Source organism: Nanorana parkeri, unplaced genomic scaffold (genome assembly GCF_000935625.1).
Source record: "Nanorana parkeri isolate BGI_ZX_2015 unplaced genomic scaffold, ASM93562v1 scaffold565, whole genome shotgun sequence".
NCBI classification, from domain to species: Eukaryota; Metazoa; Chordata; class Amphibia; order Anura; family Dicroglossidae; genus Nanorana; species Nanorana parkeri.
The window spans coordinates 829,452-847,742 of NW_017306833.1; the positions used below are offsets into that span (position 1 = coordinate 829,452).

Genomic DNA, 18,291 nt, shown 5'->3' on the forward strand with positions numbered 1-18,291 from the left:
CAGCCCCTATTTTTTTACTATATTCAGGAGAAATTACTGAAAATTTTGGGGGAAAAAAGTTTTTTTTTTTTAAACATTGTTATACAACAACTATTACCCACTTTTTTGGTAAAATATAAAAGACGTGTCACGTCGGGTAAATAGACACCAAACATGTCAAGCTTAAAAATTGCGTGCACTCGCGAAATCGCAAAAAACTAGCATACCTAAAATTGGCCATAGGCGACGCTTTAAAAGCTTTTACAGCTCATCAGTTTAGTGTTATCAGTGATTGATGGCCCTAAAATGATTGCTCTCACTGCGACGCTCGCAGCGATATGTTACATGTGCGGCGTAATGGGCGCAATCGTCGTTTTCACAGGTATGCGCACCTGACGCATGTTTACATGCTTGTATGTAGGGGTGGGGACTTTTAAAAAAAAAATGTTTTTTTAAATTCTTTTTTATGTGTAACTTTAAAAAAAAATGTGGGGAAACTTTAAAAAAATGTTTTCCACTTAGCAATAAAGTTATCACAGAGGGGGCTAAGAAACCCCTATATGTGATAGCAAAAGAAGTGACAGGTCCTCTTCATGGAGACATCGGGGGTCTCCACGACCCCAAATGTCACCTAGGACCCCCTGATGAAGCAGAGATCTGCTTCATCAGCTTCTCTCCAGCATCTGAAGCTGGAGAGTGACACGAGAATGCGGAAGTGATGTAATATACACCACTTCCGCATTCTGACAGCGGAGAGGGGACCGGAGGGAGTTCGTGAACCGACCTCCCTCTAATCCCCTGTCAGAGGGCCACTATGCTGGTCCCGGGCTCGCACCGGGCACAGCAGAGCCTGGGATCAGCCGGAGGGGGGCGCACATACCGGGACCCCATACAAGCGATCCGGCGGATCACTTGTATGTTAACAGGCAACGCTGTCTGTTTTTAAATTATGCGTCTTTCCCGCTTGAGCGCGCAGCGCACAAGTGGGCGGGACTAACAGGACGTGTATACACGCCCAGTTACATCCAAGAAGCTCCCGGCTGGCCGTTGTGTTGTGTTTTAAGTAGTTAAAAATGCAAACAAAAAAAAGAAAGTTTATAAAATTAAAGTTTGGAGTCATTTTTAAATAAGTTTTTTTTTTTTTTTTTTTTTCTTCAAATTATATTATCTTCTGAACAACTGGAACAGACAGCAAAACAAACATGACCCTTCCCTATACTATCCAAAACTAAAAAATGTTTTGGGTTTTTTTTGGCTGGAGTTAAACCTAAAAAATTTACCTGTTCTGACTTTTATATAGAAATTCAATTTAAGTACAAACCTAAAGTCCCCATCTTTTATGTAACCCGGGGACTGCCTGTATCTTAAAAATTAGATTTAGCTTTTGATGATATGGGCATTCTTAAAGATCCTATGGATAAGGATGTGCTGCTCAAGAGAGCATGGGATTCCGCACTTTTCAATTTGTGACTGGCCCTTGCAACTCCATACGTAGCAAGATATCTTGAATTTTGGCTGTCTCATTACCCAGTGGCGTAAACTTGTTCTTGGTCCTAAACATAGGTACGGGACTCTGTGAGTGATCAGTCTGTAATTTGGAAAAATGTTGCTTAAGTTTCCTTTCGTGTTTATACAGTTCTACTTCAAACATACATAGAGCAAATTTATCAGTGGGGGAAAAGGACAAGCCCTTAGCCAAAAGATTACACTCAGCACTTGTAAGTGTCCTTGTCGAGAGGTTTATCACCGGGCTTTCCTGTCGCACCTCCCTTGATTCGACCTGGTATTCAGACCTCTTTATTTTCCTGCTCCGCCTGGGTCGTCGACAGGATGAAAAGGATGTGCACCCACACTGGTGGATGACTTGCCCATCTGAACTCCCTGGTCGCTGTCCGTGGAGGGATTTTCCATTGGACGCTCACTATCGGAAGATATAATCGCTGTGGTAGCAAGTTGTCTAGTGCGACCCCTGGTCCTTTTTGTAGTGTAGGTCTGTAGCGTCGTCTGTTGCAGCCAGTGAGCCAAGGGTACACTCTCCTGTCCTGGTAGTCCTGATTCACCAGGCAAAATTGATCCTGTTTGCCTTGACTTTGTTTGTCAGTATATATGGTGATCTCTGATTCAATCTTCCTCAAATCAACATTAAGGTTTCCTTTATCTGTGATTTTCTTATTGAGTGAGTGTGCCGGTATCCCTGATTTTTCATCCTTCAGCCAGACTCCTCCTAGTGACGCTTATATGCACGTACCAATCAATCTATTTTCACAAAAATTCCTGAGATCAGCGGTGAGAATAAATTAAGTGTTTGTCATTTCCAATTCCGGGCACTCCCCTTGGCCTCTCCTCGGTACCACAGATATTCACCAAGATCCTGGGGGAAGCTCTGGCACCCTTGAGACTACAGAGAATCAATGTTGTTTTCAGAGGCTCAATTGAGGAGAGATCTGGAATTCACAAAAGCATGGCTGTCTGTTTTGGGTTGGCTAATAAATCCCCTGAAGTCTAACTTTTACCCCCTCCAGGATAGTTCTGTTTTTGGGTTACCACATAAATACGATGGAACAAAAGATCTTTCTCCCGGTAGAAAGGATTCAGAAGGTTTCTCGGGGGGAGTCAGCCAGCTTCAGGGAAACCAAAGGGTTTAGTTAAGATTCATCCTGTCCATCCTAGGCTTAAAGACTCATTGCTGTCCAGCGGTCCTTTGGGCTCGGTTTCACCAAAGACCCCTTCAGTCCTTTTTTACTCCAGGTGTGGAATCAGGCTAGGGAAAGTCTGGATTCCGTGGTCAGCATACCTTCCAGGATAAAGAGAGAGCTCTGGTGGTGGAGGACCCAGAGTCATTTGTCAGTAGGATTAGACTGGGCGTTTCAGGTGTCCGGAGTACTGACCACGGATGCCAGCACTTGATGTTGGGGTTCTCACCTGGAAGGTTAGATGGTACAGGGACAATGGAGGCAGATGCCTTTTCCAATTGGAGGGAACTCAGTGCAGTTTTTTTATTCCCTACACTTATTCCAGGCAAGGGTGAGGGGGGCTCCAGGTTCTCTCATACAATGCTGTGGTAGTAGCCTTTATAAACAAACGGAGGGACTCGGAATCCTCCTCTTCAATGTCTGGCGAGAGATTTTTTTTCATGGGCAGAGGTAAACCTAGCTTCTCTATCTATAGTTCAAATGAAGGGCACCCTGAATATCCTGGCAGATTTTTTGAGTCTGCATCAGATTCTCCAGGAGGAATGGTGCTTGCATGTGGAAGTCTTCTCTCTGCTAGTCAGAAAGTGAGCACTTCCGGAGGTGAACTTATTTGCATCCAAAAAGAACTCAAAGGTGAATCAGTTCTTTTCTCTTGATCAAACAGATTCAGCACTGGCAGTAGACGCTCTGACCAACCCATGACACTTTCATCTGTGTTATGCTATTCCGCCAGTCCACCTGATACCAGAAGTTCCTGCTGGAAAAAACAGATCTGATTCTAGTAGCACCATTCTAGGCAAAAAGAATATGGTTTTCCCATCTAATGTAATTGTCCAGTTGGCCCCCCTGGACACTCCTGGACAGACCAGATTTAATTAATCAGGGCCCGGTCCTTCACCTGAATGTACAGATGTTCAAATTGACAGCCTTTTATCCGAGGAACAACTCTTAAAATCCAAGGATCTTAATGCTAGAGTAGTTTCTACCCTGCTAACCATTTGTAAGCATGTAACTAGAAAACAAGGTCTGGAAGGTGTTCAATGCCTGGCTTAAATCGAATAGGAGAACTCAGAATTTGACTGCAATTCTAGATTTTATACAAGATGGGGCAGACAAGCGGTTAGCTTTGAGGTCCCTCAAGGTTCAGATAGCAGCCCTTACTGTTTATTTACAGTTTCCGTTGGCAACGGATCCTCTTATTGCAAGGTTTTTTAAGGCTCTGGGGAGATCTAGGCCAGTTCCAATGAATGCATGTCCTAAATGGGATTTATCTTTAGTGTTACAGGGTCTCATTAAGTCTCCCTTTTGAGCCTCTTTTGGAATCCACCTTCAGATTGCTGACCCTTAAGACCGTTTTGTTGCAACCACATGTGCATGTAGAGTTAGCGAGTTGCAGGCGCTTTCGATTAAAGAATCTTTTCCTACAGTGTTCGCGGACAGGATCATTCTGAGGACAGACCCAGCCTTTTCAACTAAAGTCACTTTTAGGTTCCACAGATCACAGGAGATTGTCGTGCCTTCCTTTTGTAGTAGTCCTACTAACGATGAGGAAAGATCTTTTCATTACCTCGATGTGAGATGCTGCATTCTTGCTTACCTAGAAGGTACAAGAAATTTCAGAAAATCAGATGCCTTATTTGTGCTATTCTAGGAAAAGAATAGGGGATTCCGTGCAAAAAAATCTTCCATTGCCAGATGGATTAGACTTGCTGTTGCTGAAGCATACAGCTTGCTTGATAGTCTTTGTCCTATCCTAGTGAACGTTCATTCCACCAGGGCTTTGGCCACTACCTAGGCTGAGAGAGCTGGTGCCATTTCAGAACAAATATGTAGGGCTGCCACGTGGTCAAGCTTCTCTAAATTTGTCCAGCACGATCGCTTGGATCTTTTAACAAGTCTGGATCAGGCCTTTGGAAGAAAGGTTCTTCAAGCCATTATACCTCCCTGATGGTAAGTTCTTGTTGAACTTGCTGTCCTGGTAGACATTGGGGGAAAACGAAAGTTAGACTTACCGGTAACTCTATTTCCAATAGTCTTCCAGGACAGCATGGTCCCCACACTTTACTGGGGACTATACTGAAATATTTAGAGCAGGGGTGTCAAACTCAATTTAATCGTGGGCCGCATCAACATTATGGTTGCCCTCAAAGTGCCTGTAAAACTATATAAATGTATCTAATCTTTATCATAATTGCCTCTGCATTCGATTTATCACTGGTTTCAGTAATAACTTAATACCTAGATATGAAAGTAGAAGTCTAGAAAATGGCCTGGTGGGCCGGATACGGCCCCTGGGCCTTGAATTTGACACATGATTTAGAGCAGTGGTTCTCAACCTGTGGGTTGCGACCCAAAAGTGGGTCGCAACCCACAGTTGAGGGGGTCCCCACGTGCCTTGTGCTGCTCTAGGGAAGAGGCTCCTCAGCCTCCTCCTAGCATGGCAGTGTCAGTTCTACTAAATGGCGCTGCAGCATCAGCGACCGGAGAGGATCAGAGAGAGAGGAGCAGGCAGGAGTGAGGGGAGGTGAGTGCTTGGGCACCACAGAGTCCCATTAGCCACCTGAGAGCCCGCATAGCCTCCCGAGGGCCCACACAGATACTAGTATTGGTGCATCCCTAAATTTTACGGTTGGGTGTCACCAAAACTTGGAAAATGTTACCAAGGGGTCCCGGCCCTAGAGAGGTTAAGAACCACTGCTTTAGAGGGTTATTCACAAAAGAGCCGAAGGATCCAGCCGTAGCGTCGGCTAACGCTTCGGCCGCCTGAGAACTGAAGGGCTGCTGTACGGTCTAGTCTCAATAGCCCGTGCAGCAGCCAAGCTGAACGCATATGCCGTAGTGACATCCGAAGCGTGGAGAAAGGTCGACCAGAGGGCCGACTGTTCTCCACGCAAATGACAACTGGGCGGAGCGAGTCGTCAAAGCGCTGCGCAAACTGTTGGCGCTATATAAATCCTGTATAATAATAATAGTTTTGAAGTTGCTCTCACCAAGTCGTCTAGCCATCACAATTTGGCCCTTGTCAGAGTCGCTGAAATCCTTACACTGCTTCCAACACATCACCTTCAAGGACCAAATATTCACTTGCTGCCTAATACAGTATATCCCACCTAATTCCAGGTGCCATTGTAACAAGATAATGTTATGTAATAATAATATAATGTGCTGAGCTACTAGATTAATGTAAACACATCAAACATAAACATTAGTGCACAAAAGTCCCACAGAAGTGAAAGTTCAAAAGTGGTCACAAAGATTTCGATCCATATAAACTAATGAAAATAGTAGTGGTAGTGATCTTCTATCCAAAATCTTGCAGACCACACACTAAATAGATGCTTCAATCCACATGTGATAAAATAGTGATGTTCAGGTGGGTATGCACCTGAGCCGATGACCAGTAAAGGTCATAAAACACTGTTCCCTTCTTGGCGGGGAGGGACACCCTCTAGGCATAATGGTCCAGAAAGAGATAAGCAATAAACTCATAGTGCGTATCGCCCAGATAAATAAAAAACTTTTATTTACTCACATGGAATGAGTTAGAACAGCGGAGAGAGACGCAATCAATAATCCAGCTCAATACTCCACGAACGAGGACGCTCCCCCGTCCTTCCGGCCAGATCAAAATAGTGATGTCAGTAACTCCGCCCACCCTACGCGCGTTACGCCTCATGTCGCTTCATCAGGTGTGTGGAGTCACTGGCGTCTAGGTCTCCATTTAAATACAAAGACCTACCATTTAATTAGAATACCCAATAGGGATAAGTGTGTTTTATTTCAGAAATTTCTAGCTCTGTGAGCATGTCAAGTTTGGTATCAACTCTATATCTCACACTTTGCTTTCTTACAGAATCCTTGGATTCAATGGGCTGCCATTGTTGTCACACTGCTTATTCTAGAGGGGTGTCTATATTGGTGCACAGAAATGTATTGTGGGAATGTATCCACTCTGCCATCTGGAGGCGTATGTTGTGTGTTGAAGCCAGCATTAGACAGCTTTGGTGGATTACACCAGCACTCAGTACCCAATACAAGTACGTTTTGAATTAGGGAAGCACCAATACCAATATATGTGCCAATACTGGGCATTTTCCTTTTTCCAAACTTAAATTGTTATTGAGATTATACAGTTGAATAAAGTACAAAGAATAAAAAAAAAAGGATACAGTGAGACTGGGCATTTTCACAAGTACTCATACTAGTGAAAATGTCCTGATACTAAGTGAAGATACTGTTGCCGTAAATTTTGTAATGAGTTTGGCTGCCTGAGGTCCCACGCTTGCTGGGGACCTCGGCAGCCTTGTGGGGACCTCATGGCAGCTGTCTTTCACAGCTCTGGTTCCAGCTGCACATTGCCTCCTCCGCCTCATTGCCCGCATCCGCGAGACCCCAAACAGTCCTGGTGAGACTCCGCACACAGCCCTGGTGGTAATGCGCAGCCCTGGAGAGAATGCACAGCCCTGGAGAGATGCCACACACAGCCCTGGGGAGAATGCACATGCCTGGAGAAATGCCGTTTTTCTGGGATGTGTAGTCCTCTATAGCTGATGGTATTCTGCACAACTCCTTATAGTGGCTATACCCCTGTACACAATGAGTTGATGGTAAAACTAAGGGGGAAAAACTGACTTGTTTTGAGTCTTGTCAGTGAGGATGAACTGGAAATAGACTTGCATACCTGTTTCTTTTTTTTCAGGGCCGAAGCTAAGCTAATTCCTTGTTATAACTATTTACGGACGTTTGTTTGTAGATGTACTCTGGAACCATAACCACCTTAAGCCCTCTTTCACACGAGAAAAGGCCGGCACGTACAGCTCTGTGCTGCGTGCACGGATGTATCGGGCAGCTCCCGGGAAAGACAGTGCTGTGTGTGATTTAGTACGCAGCCCCTGTCCTTCTCTATGCGAGTACGCGTCCGTACGCCACCCTACGCTCACCCCAAGTGCAGGTCCGTATGGGTGCCGCGGTCCCTGCTCGAACGCAGACAGGATTTATCCTGTCGGCGTACGGGCACCTGCACGGACATGCAGGGCGGGTGAGCGCAGGGCGGCGTACGGCCACGTATTCCCATAGAGAAGGACAGGGGTTGCATATTAATCACACGCACCTGTCCTTCCCAGGAGCTGCACGGTCATAGCGGTGTGCTGGTGACGACCAAATTTGGTTTGACTACCCCATCTGTGGTCACTACGAGCACCTGACTGCATTTTGCATGGGAATGGATCCAGTAGGGAGTACAGCAAGTCATCTTGATACCAGCTAAACCCCTCACACAAGATGGCAGTGCTCCAATTCGAACACGGAATGTTCTCAAAAAAACATGCAAAAACAGTCCTGAAATGTCCTGTTAGAGTAGCAGGTCTCTAATCAGGCCTTTACCTACAATTTCTGATCACTGAGGTAGTTAGGAAGCTTTTAAGTAAATGTGAAAAGACTGCATTTTTTTTAACGTTGTTTTATTGTGTTTCTGGGAAATAATTTTACAGGCAGCTTTTAATCTTTATACTGTCCTTAATGTAGAATATTATTTTTTTAAATCATATTTGATTATCTTGAAGACGTAGGGTGAAATTAGTTTCAAAAGAGAAAATTGCTTCCATTCTTGCATAAAAATCAAAAATGTGTAAAATTACAATTGATAAAAGATATATAGTATGAAAAATACAAAATGGAAAAATAATTATGTAAATGTGCAAGTATGTTCTTGTGACCTACTGTGTTTGTGTGTCTGCATTATGTCTATTGGAATGTGAAAATTGGTCTTTTTTTTTTCCCTTTGTGAGAATGTACCAGAATCTGTAGATAAATAGCACCTTTATTCTCATATTCGAGCACTGCGGTTTCTGGGACCAGAAACTCATAACTCTGTTAATCAAAGGATGTTACATATACCAATATAGTTATACGTAGTATAATGTTGTTTTTTCATATTAATACCCTAATCAAGAAATATTACAGTACAAAACTGGCATTCATAATGTGTAAACTTCTTCATAAACTCTGAATTAGAATACTCTGCACCAAGTCTCCCTTAGTAATTTGGAATGGGAGGTGTTGTTCTAATTCATGTCACCAACTCTATAGATTAATTACATCTGTGCAGCAAATGACAGTAACTTAAACACGTAGGGGGAACTTATCAAAACTGCAGCAGACAGAATCTGGCGCAGCTGCCCACGGTAACCAATCAGCTTCTCTCTTCAATTTGTTCAGTTAAGCTTTGAGAATGAAAGATAGAAGCTGATTGGTTGCCATGCACAGCTGCTCCAGATTTTGTTTGCTACAGTTGTGATAAACTCCCTTCTTTGTATTACATCTCTCTAGACTCAACTAAAATCATGGACTTCATCAAGTCTGCTTCTATACATTCCCAAACTGAACACATTTTTTTTTAAAACTATTAAAATATAGAAAATCAATCATTACTTAGGTCCTTCACATTCATACATAATCCCTGTAAACAATAGTAGAAGTATTAGTAAACTTCCAACACAGTTATTAACATTTAACTTTTTTGTTGCCCCTAGGCCTCCTAGGACAGAAAAGCTTAAGAAAAAACCTGATGTGACAAGTGACCAAAAATCAGTGATAAAAGGTATGTTAAAATTAACATACTTATTAAAAATGTGGGTGGGTTAAAAAGACACAAAGTTGGGTTTGTGTATATGTTATACCAGGATCTTGTACACTCTACAGAGCCCACTGTGGAAGAACAACTCCAGAAGCTTCACAGCGAAATCAAGTTTGCACTGAAAGTTGAAAATCCAGTAAGTTGTTTTTTTTTATTGTTCGTTTTTTTTCTGTTTAAAAAAAGCTTGACAAGAAATGTACATTCTCCTGCCTGAAAGGTGTATAAGGGAATTTTGAGGGATTACTTTTTGCGGTGTTGTGCACATTTTAGATCGGTGTCCTTATACTATACTGTCATTTTATATTGGTGTCCTTATACCATACTGTCAATCTCCATGTGTGTGTAGATAAATAAAATATATAGGGAAAATTGATGATACCTGCTGAATCACACTGTCAAGCTTCTATTGTGTTTAAAATTTTGTTTAATGAACATATCATAAATTGTGCTTTATACTTTATAAGTACTGCATTTATATAGTGCACAATTTTATATAGTTGAAACACCATGTATACACATAATACATATATAATACGTTGCATCAATAAGCATCATGTAGAACATTTTAGCTTTTTGTGCCGAGGTTAACTAGAGTTGATGTAGAACACGTAAGTCTAATGGGTTGAGGTAACAAGAGTTTAAACATAAAATGATAAACATGTTTCTTGACCTTGGTTTAATGAACAGCTGTCCTCTAATCTTGATATGAGGGACCATGGTTTAATGAGCAATAGGTTCAATGCCTGGACAGCTGTCCTCTAACCTTGATATGAGGGAGTCTTATCAAGGTAACAGATTGTTCCACTGGTCAAAACCCTATCCCGCCTGAGTGGTTGCCAATTAATGTAACACTTGGGGAGATTTCCCCGTTCAAAATAAATATATATACTGTATATATACATACATACTGGCCATTTTCACGAGTAGTCATGAAAATTCCCCCGATACTAATGGCTGATGCCAGCCCTTTACATTTTTAAACAGTATCGGCTGTCATAAAGTCCCACGCTTGCTGGGGACCTTGCAGTGCCTGATTTTTACAGCGCCAGTCCAGCCATACATCGCCACCTCCTTTGTGCCGCCCGCACAGCCATGGTGAGACCCGAAAACAGCCCTGATTAGACCCGCATGCAGCCCTGGTGAGATGCCGTACACAGCCTTGAGGAGACCTGTATGCAGCCCTGTTGAAACCACACAACCTCCTGAGACCCTGTAACAGCCCTGGTCAGACTCCACACAGCCCTGTTATTCTGTGTTGCTGTATAATGTATTACTGGGATTTGTAGTCCCTCTACAGCTTGGAGTCTCAGAACTACCGGGGTCGCAGCAGCGACTGGTCCGTGGCTCTCCACCACTGTCCTAAAACCATTAGGTCTATTGTTTTAGAATCAAGTGACCTAAAAAAAAAAATGGTATCGTGCATCCCTAAAAAATAATAAAGGATATATATATATATATGAGAATTGGCACCCCTGCGCTTCTGTCACATAATTGTTGCAATTACCAATGTTTAGGCACTCATGTTTCTTTTGTTTGTATTTGTATGACAGAAAAAAGGGGGAGGAAAAAAAAAAGCCAAAACTGACACAATTTACGCAAAACTCCAAAAATGGACTGAAAAAAATGATTGACACCCTCGCTTAATATTTGGTAGGACAGCACTTGGAAAAAATAACTGATATCACTTGCTTCCTGTACCCATCAGTGAGTTTCTTACGCCTCGCTAGAGAAGTTTTGGAGCACTCTTCTTTTGCCAACTGCTCCAGGTCTCTCAGATTAGATGGGTTCCTTTTCCCAACTGCTATTTTGAGACAGGTGCACTATGGGATTTTGATCTGGACTCAGTGCTAGCCAGTCCAGTACTCTCCAGCACCCTGTCTGAAACCATTTCTGGGTGCATTTTGATGTGTGCTTTGGGTCATTGTCCTGCTTTAAGACCCATGACCTCTGACAGAAACCCAACTTTCTGACACTGAGCCCTACATTGCACCCCAGAATTATTTGGTGGTCTTCAGATTCCATAAGGCCATGCACACAGTCAAGACATCCAGTGCCTGAAGCATCAAAGAAACCCCAAAACATCAGTGGACCTCCACCATGTTTGACTGTAGGGACTGTATTTTTTTCTTTAACGACCTCATTTCTTTTTCTGAAAACAGTAAAATGATGGGCTTTACCAAAAAGCTGTCATTTTGTTTCATCTAAAAGCTGTTAATTTTGTGTCTTACCAATACAAACAAAAGTAATAAACATGAGAATGCCTAAACATTTGTAATTGCAACAATTTTGCGTGTTTGTGGATATATATATATATATATATCATTGTATTCAATGGTCACAGGTGTATAAAATCAAGCACCTAGGCATGCAGACTGCTTCTACAAACATTTCTGAAAGAATGGGTCGGTCTCAGGAGCTCAGTGAATTCAAGCGTGGTACCGTAATAGGTTGCCACCTATGCAATTAGTCCATCCATGAACTTTCCGTGCTACTCAATATTCTACGGAAGAAGGGGTCGGTCTCAGGAGCTCAGTGAATTCAAGCGTGGTACCGTAATAGGTTGCCACCTATGCAATTAGTCCATCCATGAACTTTCCGTGCTACTCAATATTCTACGGTCAACTGTTAGTGGTGTTATAAGCTGCAAAGGGTGGACCAACTCAATATTGAACCCTACGGACTAAGACTGGGATGCCATTAAAGTTCATGTGCGTGTAAAGGCAGGCGTCCCAATACTTTTGGTACTATAGTGTGTGTGTGTATATATGTACCTTTAAACGCACATGAACTTTAATGGCATCCCAGTCTTAGTCCGTAGGGTTCAATATTAAGTTGGCCCACCCTTTGCCGCCATAACAGCTTCAACTCTTCTGGGAAGGTGTCCACAAGGTTTAGGAGTGTGTCTATGCGAAAGTTAGACCGTTCTTCCAGAAGTGCATTTATGAGGTCAGGTACTGATGGACGAGAAGGCCTGGCTCGCAGTTTCCGCACTAATTCATCCCAAAGGTGTTCTATCAGGTTGAGGTCAGGACTCTGTGCAGGCCAGTCAAGTTCCTCCACCCCAAACTCGCTCATCCATGTCTTTATGGACCTTGCTTTGTGCACTGGTGCGCAGTCATGTTGGAAAAGGAAGGGGCCATCCCCAAACTGTTTGCATTGCATTTGGTGATGTAAGGCTTGGATGCAGCTGCTCGGCCAAGGAAACCCATTCCATGAAGCTCTAAAGCCACTGTTGTTCCAATCTGAAGGTCACATGAAGTTTGGAGGTCTGTAGCTATTGACTCTGCAGACAGTTGGCAACTTCTGCGCACTGTGTGCTTCAGCATGCGCTGACCCTGCTCTGTCATTTTTTTGTGGCCTACCACTTCGTGGCTGAGTTGCTATTGTTCCGAGTTGCTTCCACTTTGTTATAATACCACTAACAGTTGACCGTGGAATATTTAGTAGCAACGACATTTCACGGATGGACTTATTGCATAGGTGGCAACCTATCACGTTACCACGCTTGAATTCACTGAGCTCCTGAGAGCGACCCATTATTTCACAAATGTTTGTAGAAGCAGTCTGCATGCATAGGTGCTTGATTTTATATACCTGTGGTCATGGAGGTGACTGGAACACCTGAATCCAATGATTTGGAGGGGTGTCCCAATACTTTTGGCAATATAGTGTATATATACATACATACACTCACTGGCCACTTTATTAAGTACATCTGTTTGACTACTCATTAACGCTAATATCTAATCAGCCAATCGCATGGCAGAAACACAATGCATTTAGGCATGCAGACATGGTCAAGACGATCTGCTGAAGTTCAAACTGAACATCAGAATGGGGAAGGAAAGGGACTTAGAAAGTGGCATGATTGTTGGTGCGATAAGGGCTGGTCTGAGTATTTTAGAAATTGCAGACCTACTGGGATTTTCATGCATAACCATCTCCTAGGGTTTGCAGAAAATGGTCTGAAAAAGAGAAAATATCCAGTGAGCCTTAGTTCTCTAGGTGAAAATGCCTTGTTGATGCCAGAGGTCAGAGACGAATGGCCAGACTGGTTCAAGTACATAGAAAGGCAACAGTAATTCAAATAACCACTCATTACAACCAAAGTATGCAGAATAGGATCTCTGAATGCACAACACATAGAGCTTTGAAGTAGATGGGCTACAGCAGCAGACCACGCCGGGTGCCACTTCTATCGGCTTAGAACAGGAAACTGAGGCTACAATTTGCAAAAGCTCATCAAAATTGTACAATAGAAGATTGGAAACAGGTAAGTCATTTGGTATTTGCCTACTATTTAATTTTTATTTATTCATGGGGCATATATTGAATGCTTGGTAGCCGTAGCTATATGCCAAAAAAGAGACTTTAATTCTACTTTAAATGTCTGGCTGGTCCTTTCTCTAGTCTCTTGAGTTTGACAACCTATTGCTACAGCTTATCGCAGTTTCTGTTTATTACATAGGATGTTAACAGATGTTTAGGTGCTCTGGAGAAGCTTCGCAGTCTTCAGCTGACTTCTCATATTCTGCAGAAGAATACTGATCTTGTCGCTACACTGAAGAAGGTGAGCAGCAATATTTTTTTTTTCTTTTCATTACTTATTTGTGTTTTAACTACTCACAATATACCATTGTAAATCTATTCTGCTATTCAAAACTGTAGAATAATCATAAAAGTAAATGTTAAAGGAGAACTATGGGGTTAAGTCTTTTCCCCATAGTTCTCCTTAGGGTAACGGGAGGACACAAACTAGCGTCCTCCCATCACCCTAGGCTCAGTATACCGCGAGCTGTAGCTCGCGGTATACTGAGACGCCGCAGTATACCGCGAGCTGCTGCTCGCGGTATACTGAGACGCCGCAGCTGAAGCAGATCCCGACAATTGTGCCGGGATCCGCCCAACTGCGTGACTGACAGCTGGCTTTGCCTATCTAAAGGCAGAGCCAGCTGTACCCGCCCCCTCCCCCGTCCGTTCCGCCAGTCAGGGCTGGCGGATCGGGAAGGGGGGAATCCAGCCCCTCCCCTGTCACGGCAGAGAGCCGTGACAGGATCGAGAGGTGAGCGAACGCCGGTATGTGTTCGCTCACCTCCCGATCTACTGAGCCGACCTGTGACAGTCTCATTGTCACAGGTCGGCTAGAACTATGAGGTGAGTGGAAAGCACTCACCTCATAGCTCTCCTTTAAGCTGTTGGTTGCTATTGGTTACAGTGCATGTAACTTCTCCACGTGCTACATTACCTTTTGTGGATTTCTTTCATCTAAGAAAACCAATTTTGTGTTTGTGCCCTCTTTTGCTCCAAGAAAGTTTATGACATTACATGGATTCTTGCTTACACCCCCCTTAAATGTGATCTGATCTTCATTAACCTCCCTCGCGGTATTCCTGATTGTGGCTCGGGGTTACTTTTCAGTACCAAAAGCGGTAACCCCAAGCCACCTTGAGGATTTTGCAAAAGTGTCACTTACTATGTCCTCTGCTGAGCTGCGCCCGGCCGATGCCAGCATTCGGCTTTCAGTTTCATTTTCGGGCGTCACCGAAAATTCAAAAGTGCAAACATGACATTTACACAGAATACAATGTAATCTGCTATGATTACATATATTTATCAAACTATTTCACTTCAATTTTGTCCCTAGAGCTTTGTCGAGTGCCCTGCCTGCACTTTTACTGTTCTTTCTGCCTGGAAACTTGAGAACCTCCATGGCATCCAAAAAGCGTCCCTTTAGGTCGAAATTGGTTTTAGACCAGGTAGAAAACAGCGATAGTAAATTAGAATCACTTGCAGAATTGAGCGATAGCAATTAGTTGGGAAATTCGTCATCAGACACTGAAAGTGACGACAGCGACGATTCTGCGACCGAGCTCAGTGATGTGCGAACTTGGTACTCTATTGACTGTGGTACGGATCCGGCAGCGCCCCCAGAATTCCCATTTACTTGACCATTTTTTAATAATGATTATATTATAATTTCTTATTATATTATAATTTATGATTTCGTGTTTCAAACTTTATCATACCTGCGATGTCTACTGGACTCTTGTTTGGACAGATTTAGGTGAGTTATTCCTAAGATTTACAAAGAATTACAGGCCTACAATATAAAATAACAAATTGCCATGAAAAACAATGTACCGCTTTGGCATGCTAAAATCCTGCATAATCAGACTGCCAGGGAGGTTAAGGAATGCCTCTTATCCTAATGTTATTTCTTCCCTGACGATCTTCCAGATCGTCCATATTTGAGCACAAGGTTTGAAGCTGCACATGATGTTCCTTAATACCTTCGCTCAAAGCTGAATATCCCGTTATCAATGATGGTACAGTCTCCAATACCTCCACTCTCTCATGGAACCTCTGTAGATTAGAATTTAACTCCTTTCATATCTTTCTTATGTAAATCTTCTAAACGCTGATGCATTGCTTCCAAATCTTTTTTTGTAGGGAGTAAGGCGAAATATCTCCTCATTGAAAGCTCCATTTCAGTGTTATCGCTTCCTGCCTCTGAAACTTCATCACACAATGTATTCCCAGTTTAACTACATATTGTTGGAGGATACTGCCGAAGGTGGCTCCCCCTGAGACCAATATTTTTGTTGGTGTACATATTGTCTCTTCCTCCCCTGTATTACGAAAATGTTTTGCAATATTTGCCCTTACCGCCGTCCGAGTGTGTGCCTCCGATTCATTGGGCTTTTTCTTGCTGCTCTTCCTCATCTTTATCTTTCTTTTCCTTCCGCAGCTAAGCTTGTCTTCTCTCTGTCCTCTGCTCGGTGCTCTGCTTAGGTGCCTGTTGGATTGTTTTGGCTCTCCCCACTCTCCACCTAGGCATGGAGGAGCAGTCTGCAACGACGTGAAGTTTTCCTTTCTCTCCGTCAAGCAGACCAGCTCTACACTCTGTAGCACCCCTCCTCTTAGGCAACCGCTCTCTCCCCCTCCTTTCTGCACAGATCGTTGGGAACCTCACTCCTCAATTACCATGCTGGGACGCTGTGTCAAGACTCCATTGGGGCGGGTGCGAGCTCAGCACGGACGTCTTCACATGCTCATAGGTGAACGCCCCCCACAGTGCTTAACTGCCTCCGGGCCGGCCGAAGTAGAAAAACGGCCGGCCCGGAGCTCTCTAGATCTGAGCGGGCGTCTCTAGACGTCCGCTCAGACACGCCCCCTCGCGCGCGCCGATTTTTTTTCAAAATTTTCTGTAATTTTTCCTAATTATAATAAAAAATAAAAACCCCAGTGGTGATTAAATACCACCGAAATAACGCCCTATCTGTCCCCAAAAAATGGTATAAAATTCATTTCAGTACAGCGTTGCATGACGGAATAAACGTCAGTCAAAGTATCGCAGCGCTGAACACTGAAAAATGGCCTGGCCAGGAAGGGGGTCTAAACACCTGGTCTTGAAGTGGTTAATATCAATACATAACTTCTTCATGAAAACAGACTTTCTCTTTCGTTCACTGAAGGACACAGTGGATCTTCAGATCTTGACCAATTGGGTTTATAGCGCCACCTTCAGGAGTAGGACACTAGGCACAAAAGCACAGCCTAGGGGCGGCACCTGATGGTGGCCAAACCCGCTAACAGCTGGGAGCAGCTCAGTTTTTTGCCTAGTGCCAAGGAGTTAGTACCTAAGCTCCCTGCTGATAATCTTAGTTCTCTTTTTAGTGCAGGGAATTCTTGTTTTTTCTTTCTCGACTGCCTTCCGGACCTTCAATCGACAGCTGAACTGGGTGACAGGCTGGATAATATAGATCCTTAATGTAATGAAAATATGTAAATGATGAGCACATTGAAGAGGATAAGCAGGTCCAGAAAAGAAAGGCAGTTTGTGGATTGGTGAATGACACAGTTTTGGTGTGCAAGCCCTCTTGTACTTTTATATGGATTGAGTTGGCGTAAGGATATAAAGAGGAAAGAGAAGGTGCCACAACTTAGTGCAGTAAGTTTTGTTACATTAGAGAAAATTAAAATGAAACTATGTTGCACTTACATATACTGTATTCTGTGCCGTTTGCTACAAGTATTCTTGTATGTTGAAAGTAACTTCTTGTGTAAACAGCCAATACACTTTAAAGCCCATGAAGAAAAACACTTAAAAGGAGCTCTTAAACCTAATCCATGGGGAGAAGAGCAGAGACCATACTCCCTCACCACTACTCTATCCTACACTCTCTTAGTCACATTTTCAATCTCTCACTCTCTACTGGCATCTTTCCCTCCCCTCTAAGGGCCAGTTCACACCATATGCAGTTGTGATGCAAAGTCAAAATACCTCAATGCTTTCCTATGGGCTTTCTTGTGCCTAATTCACACCATTGCAGTCAGTTCAACTGTAGTCAGCAAAAGTACTGCTAGTCCTACTTTAACTGCATCAACCGGCATCAAAACACAGTGCAAACGCACCGGAACGCATTGCAAACGCATTTTAAAAAATTTAATCAGATTTGAATGTCATCATCCAGCGACTTCCTAGTTGTAGTGTGGAGAGAAATAGCAGAGATGGAAGGTGTGGATGCTGAGGAATTTATCCGATATGTGCGGGACTGTCCCATGCTGTATGACAGCAAACATCCCCAATATAAAAACAATCGTCAGAAGATGGCCAAGTGGAGGAAGATTTGTGAAAAGTTGAACCCTGATTTTGGTGCGGAACAGGGTACAGAAACAGCAATGTGGTGAGTCCACTTTTGCTCCAACATATAAAGAAAGCATGACTGAGCTCCCAAACGACAACAAATTTGTTTTGTTCGTTTTGATTCGGATTTTACGTTATTTTGTTTTTCAGGATTCGGGTCCGAAATTCAATTCGTTTCGGGATTCTGATTCGGACGAAATTCGTTAGCGGTAGTCCGATCGAAAGTTTGTTTCGTTTTCATTACATTCGTTCGTGGTAGCAAAGTGACATTAGGAAAAAAAAAATATTTTTTTAGTCTGCAGAAAAGGGGGGGGGGGGGGGGGGGGGGGGGGTGTTTG

General features: G+C 43.2%; 1 protein-coding gene across 1 annotated transcript in view; it reads left to right on the forward strand.

Annotated features, from left to right (window-relative positions):
- LOC108791662 (hepatoma-derived growth factor-related protein 2-like) overlaps positions 1 to 18,291 on the forward strand; it is a 96,423-nt gene that overhangs the window by 48,637 nt on the left and 29,495 nt on the right. The window contains exons 10-12 of the mRNA XM_018562203.1: positions 9,203 to 9,270; positions 9,372 to 9,442; positions 13,775 to 13,876. Coding sequence (XP_018417705.1) covers positions 9,203 to 9,270; positions 9,372 to 9,442; positions 13,775 to 13,876 — 241 coding nt within the window. The remainder of the gene's footprint in view (positions 1 to 9,202; positions 9,271 to 9,371; positions 9,443 to 13,774; positions 13,877 to 18,291) is intronic.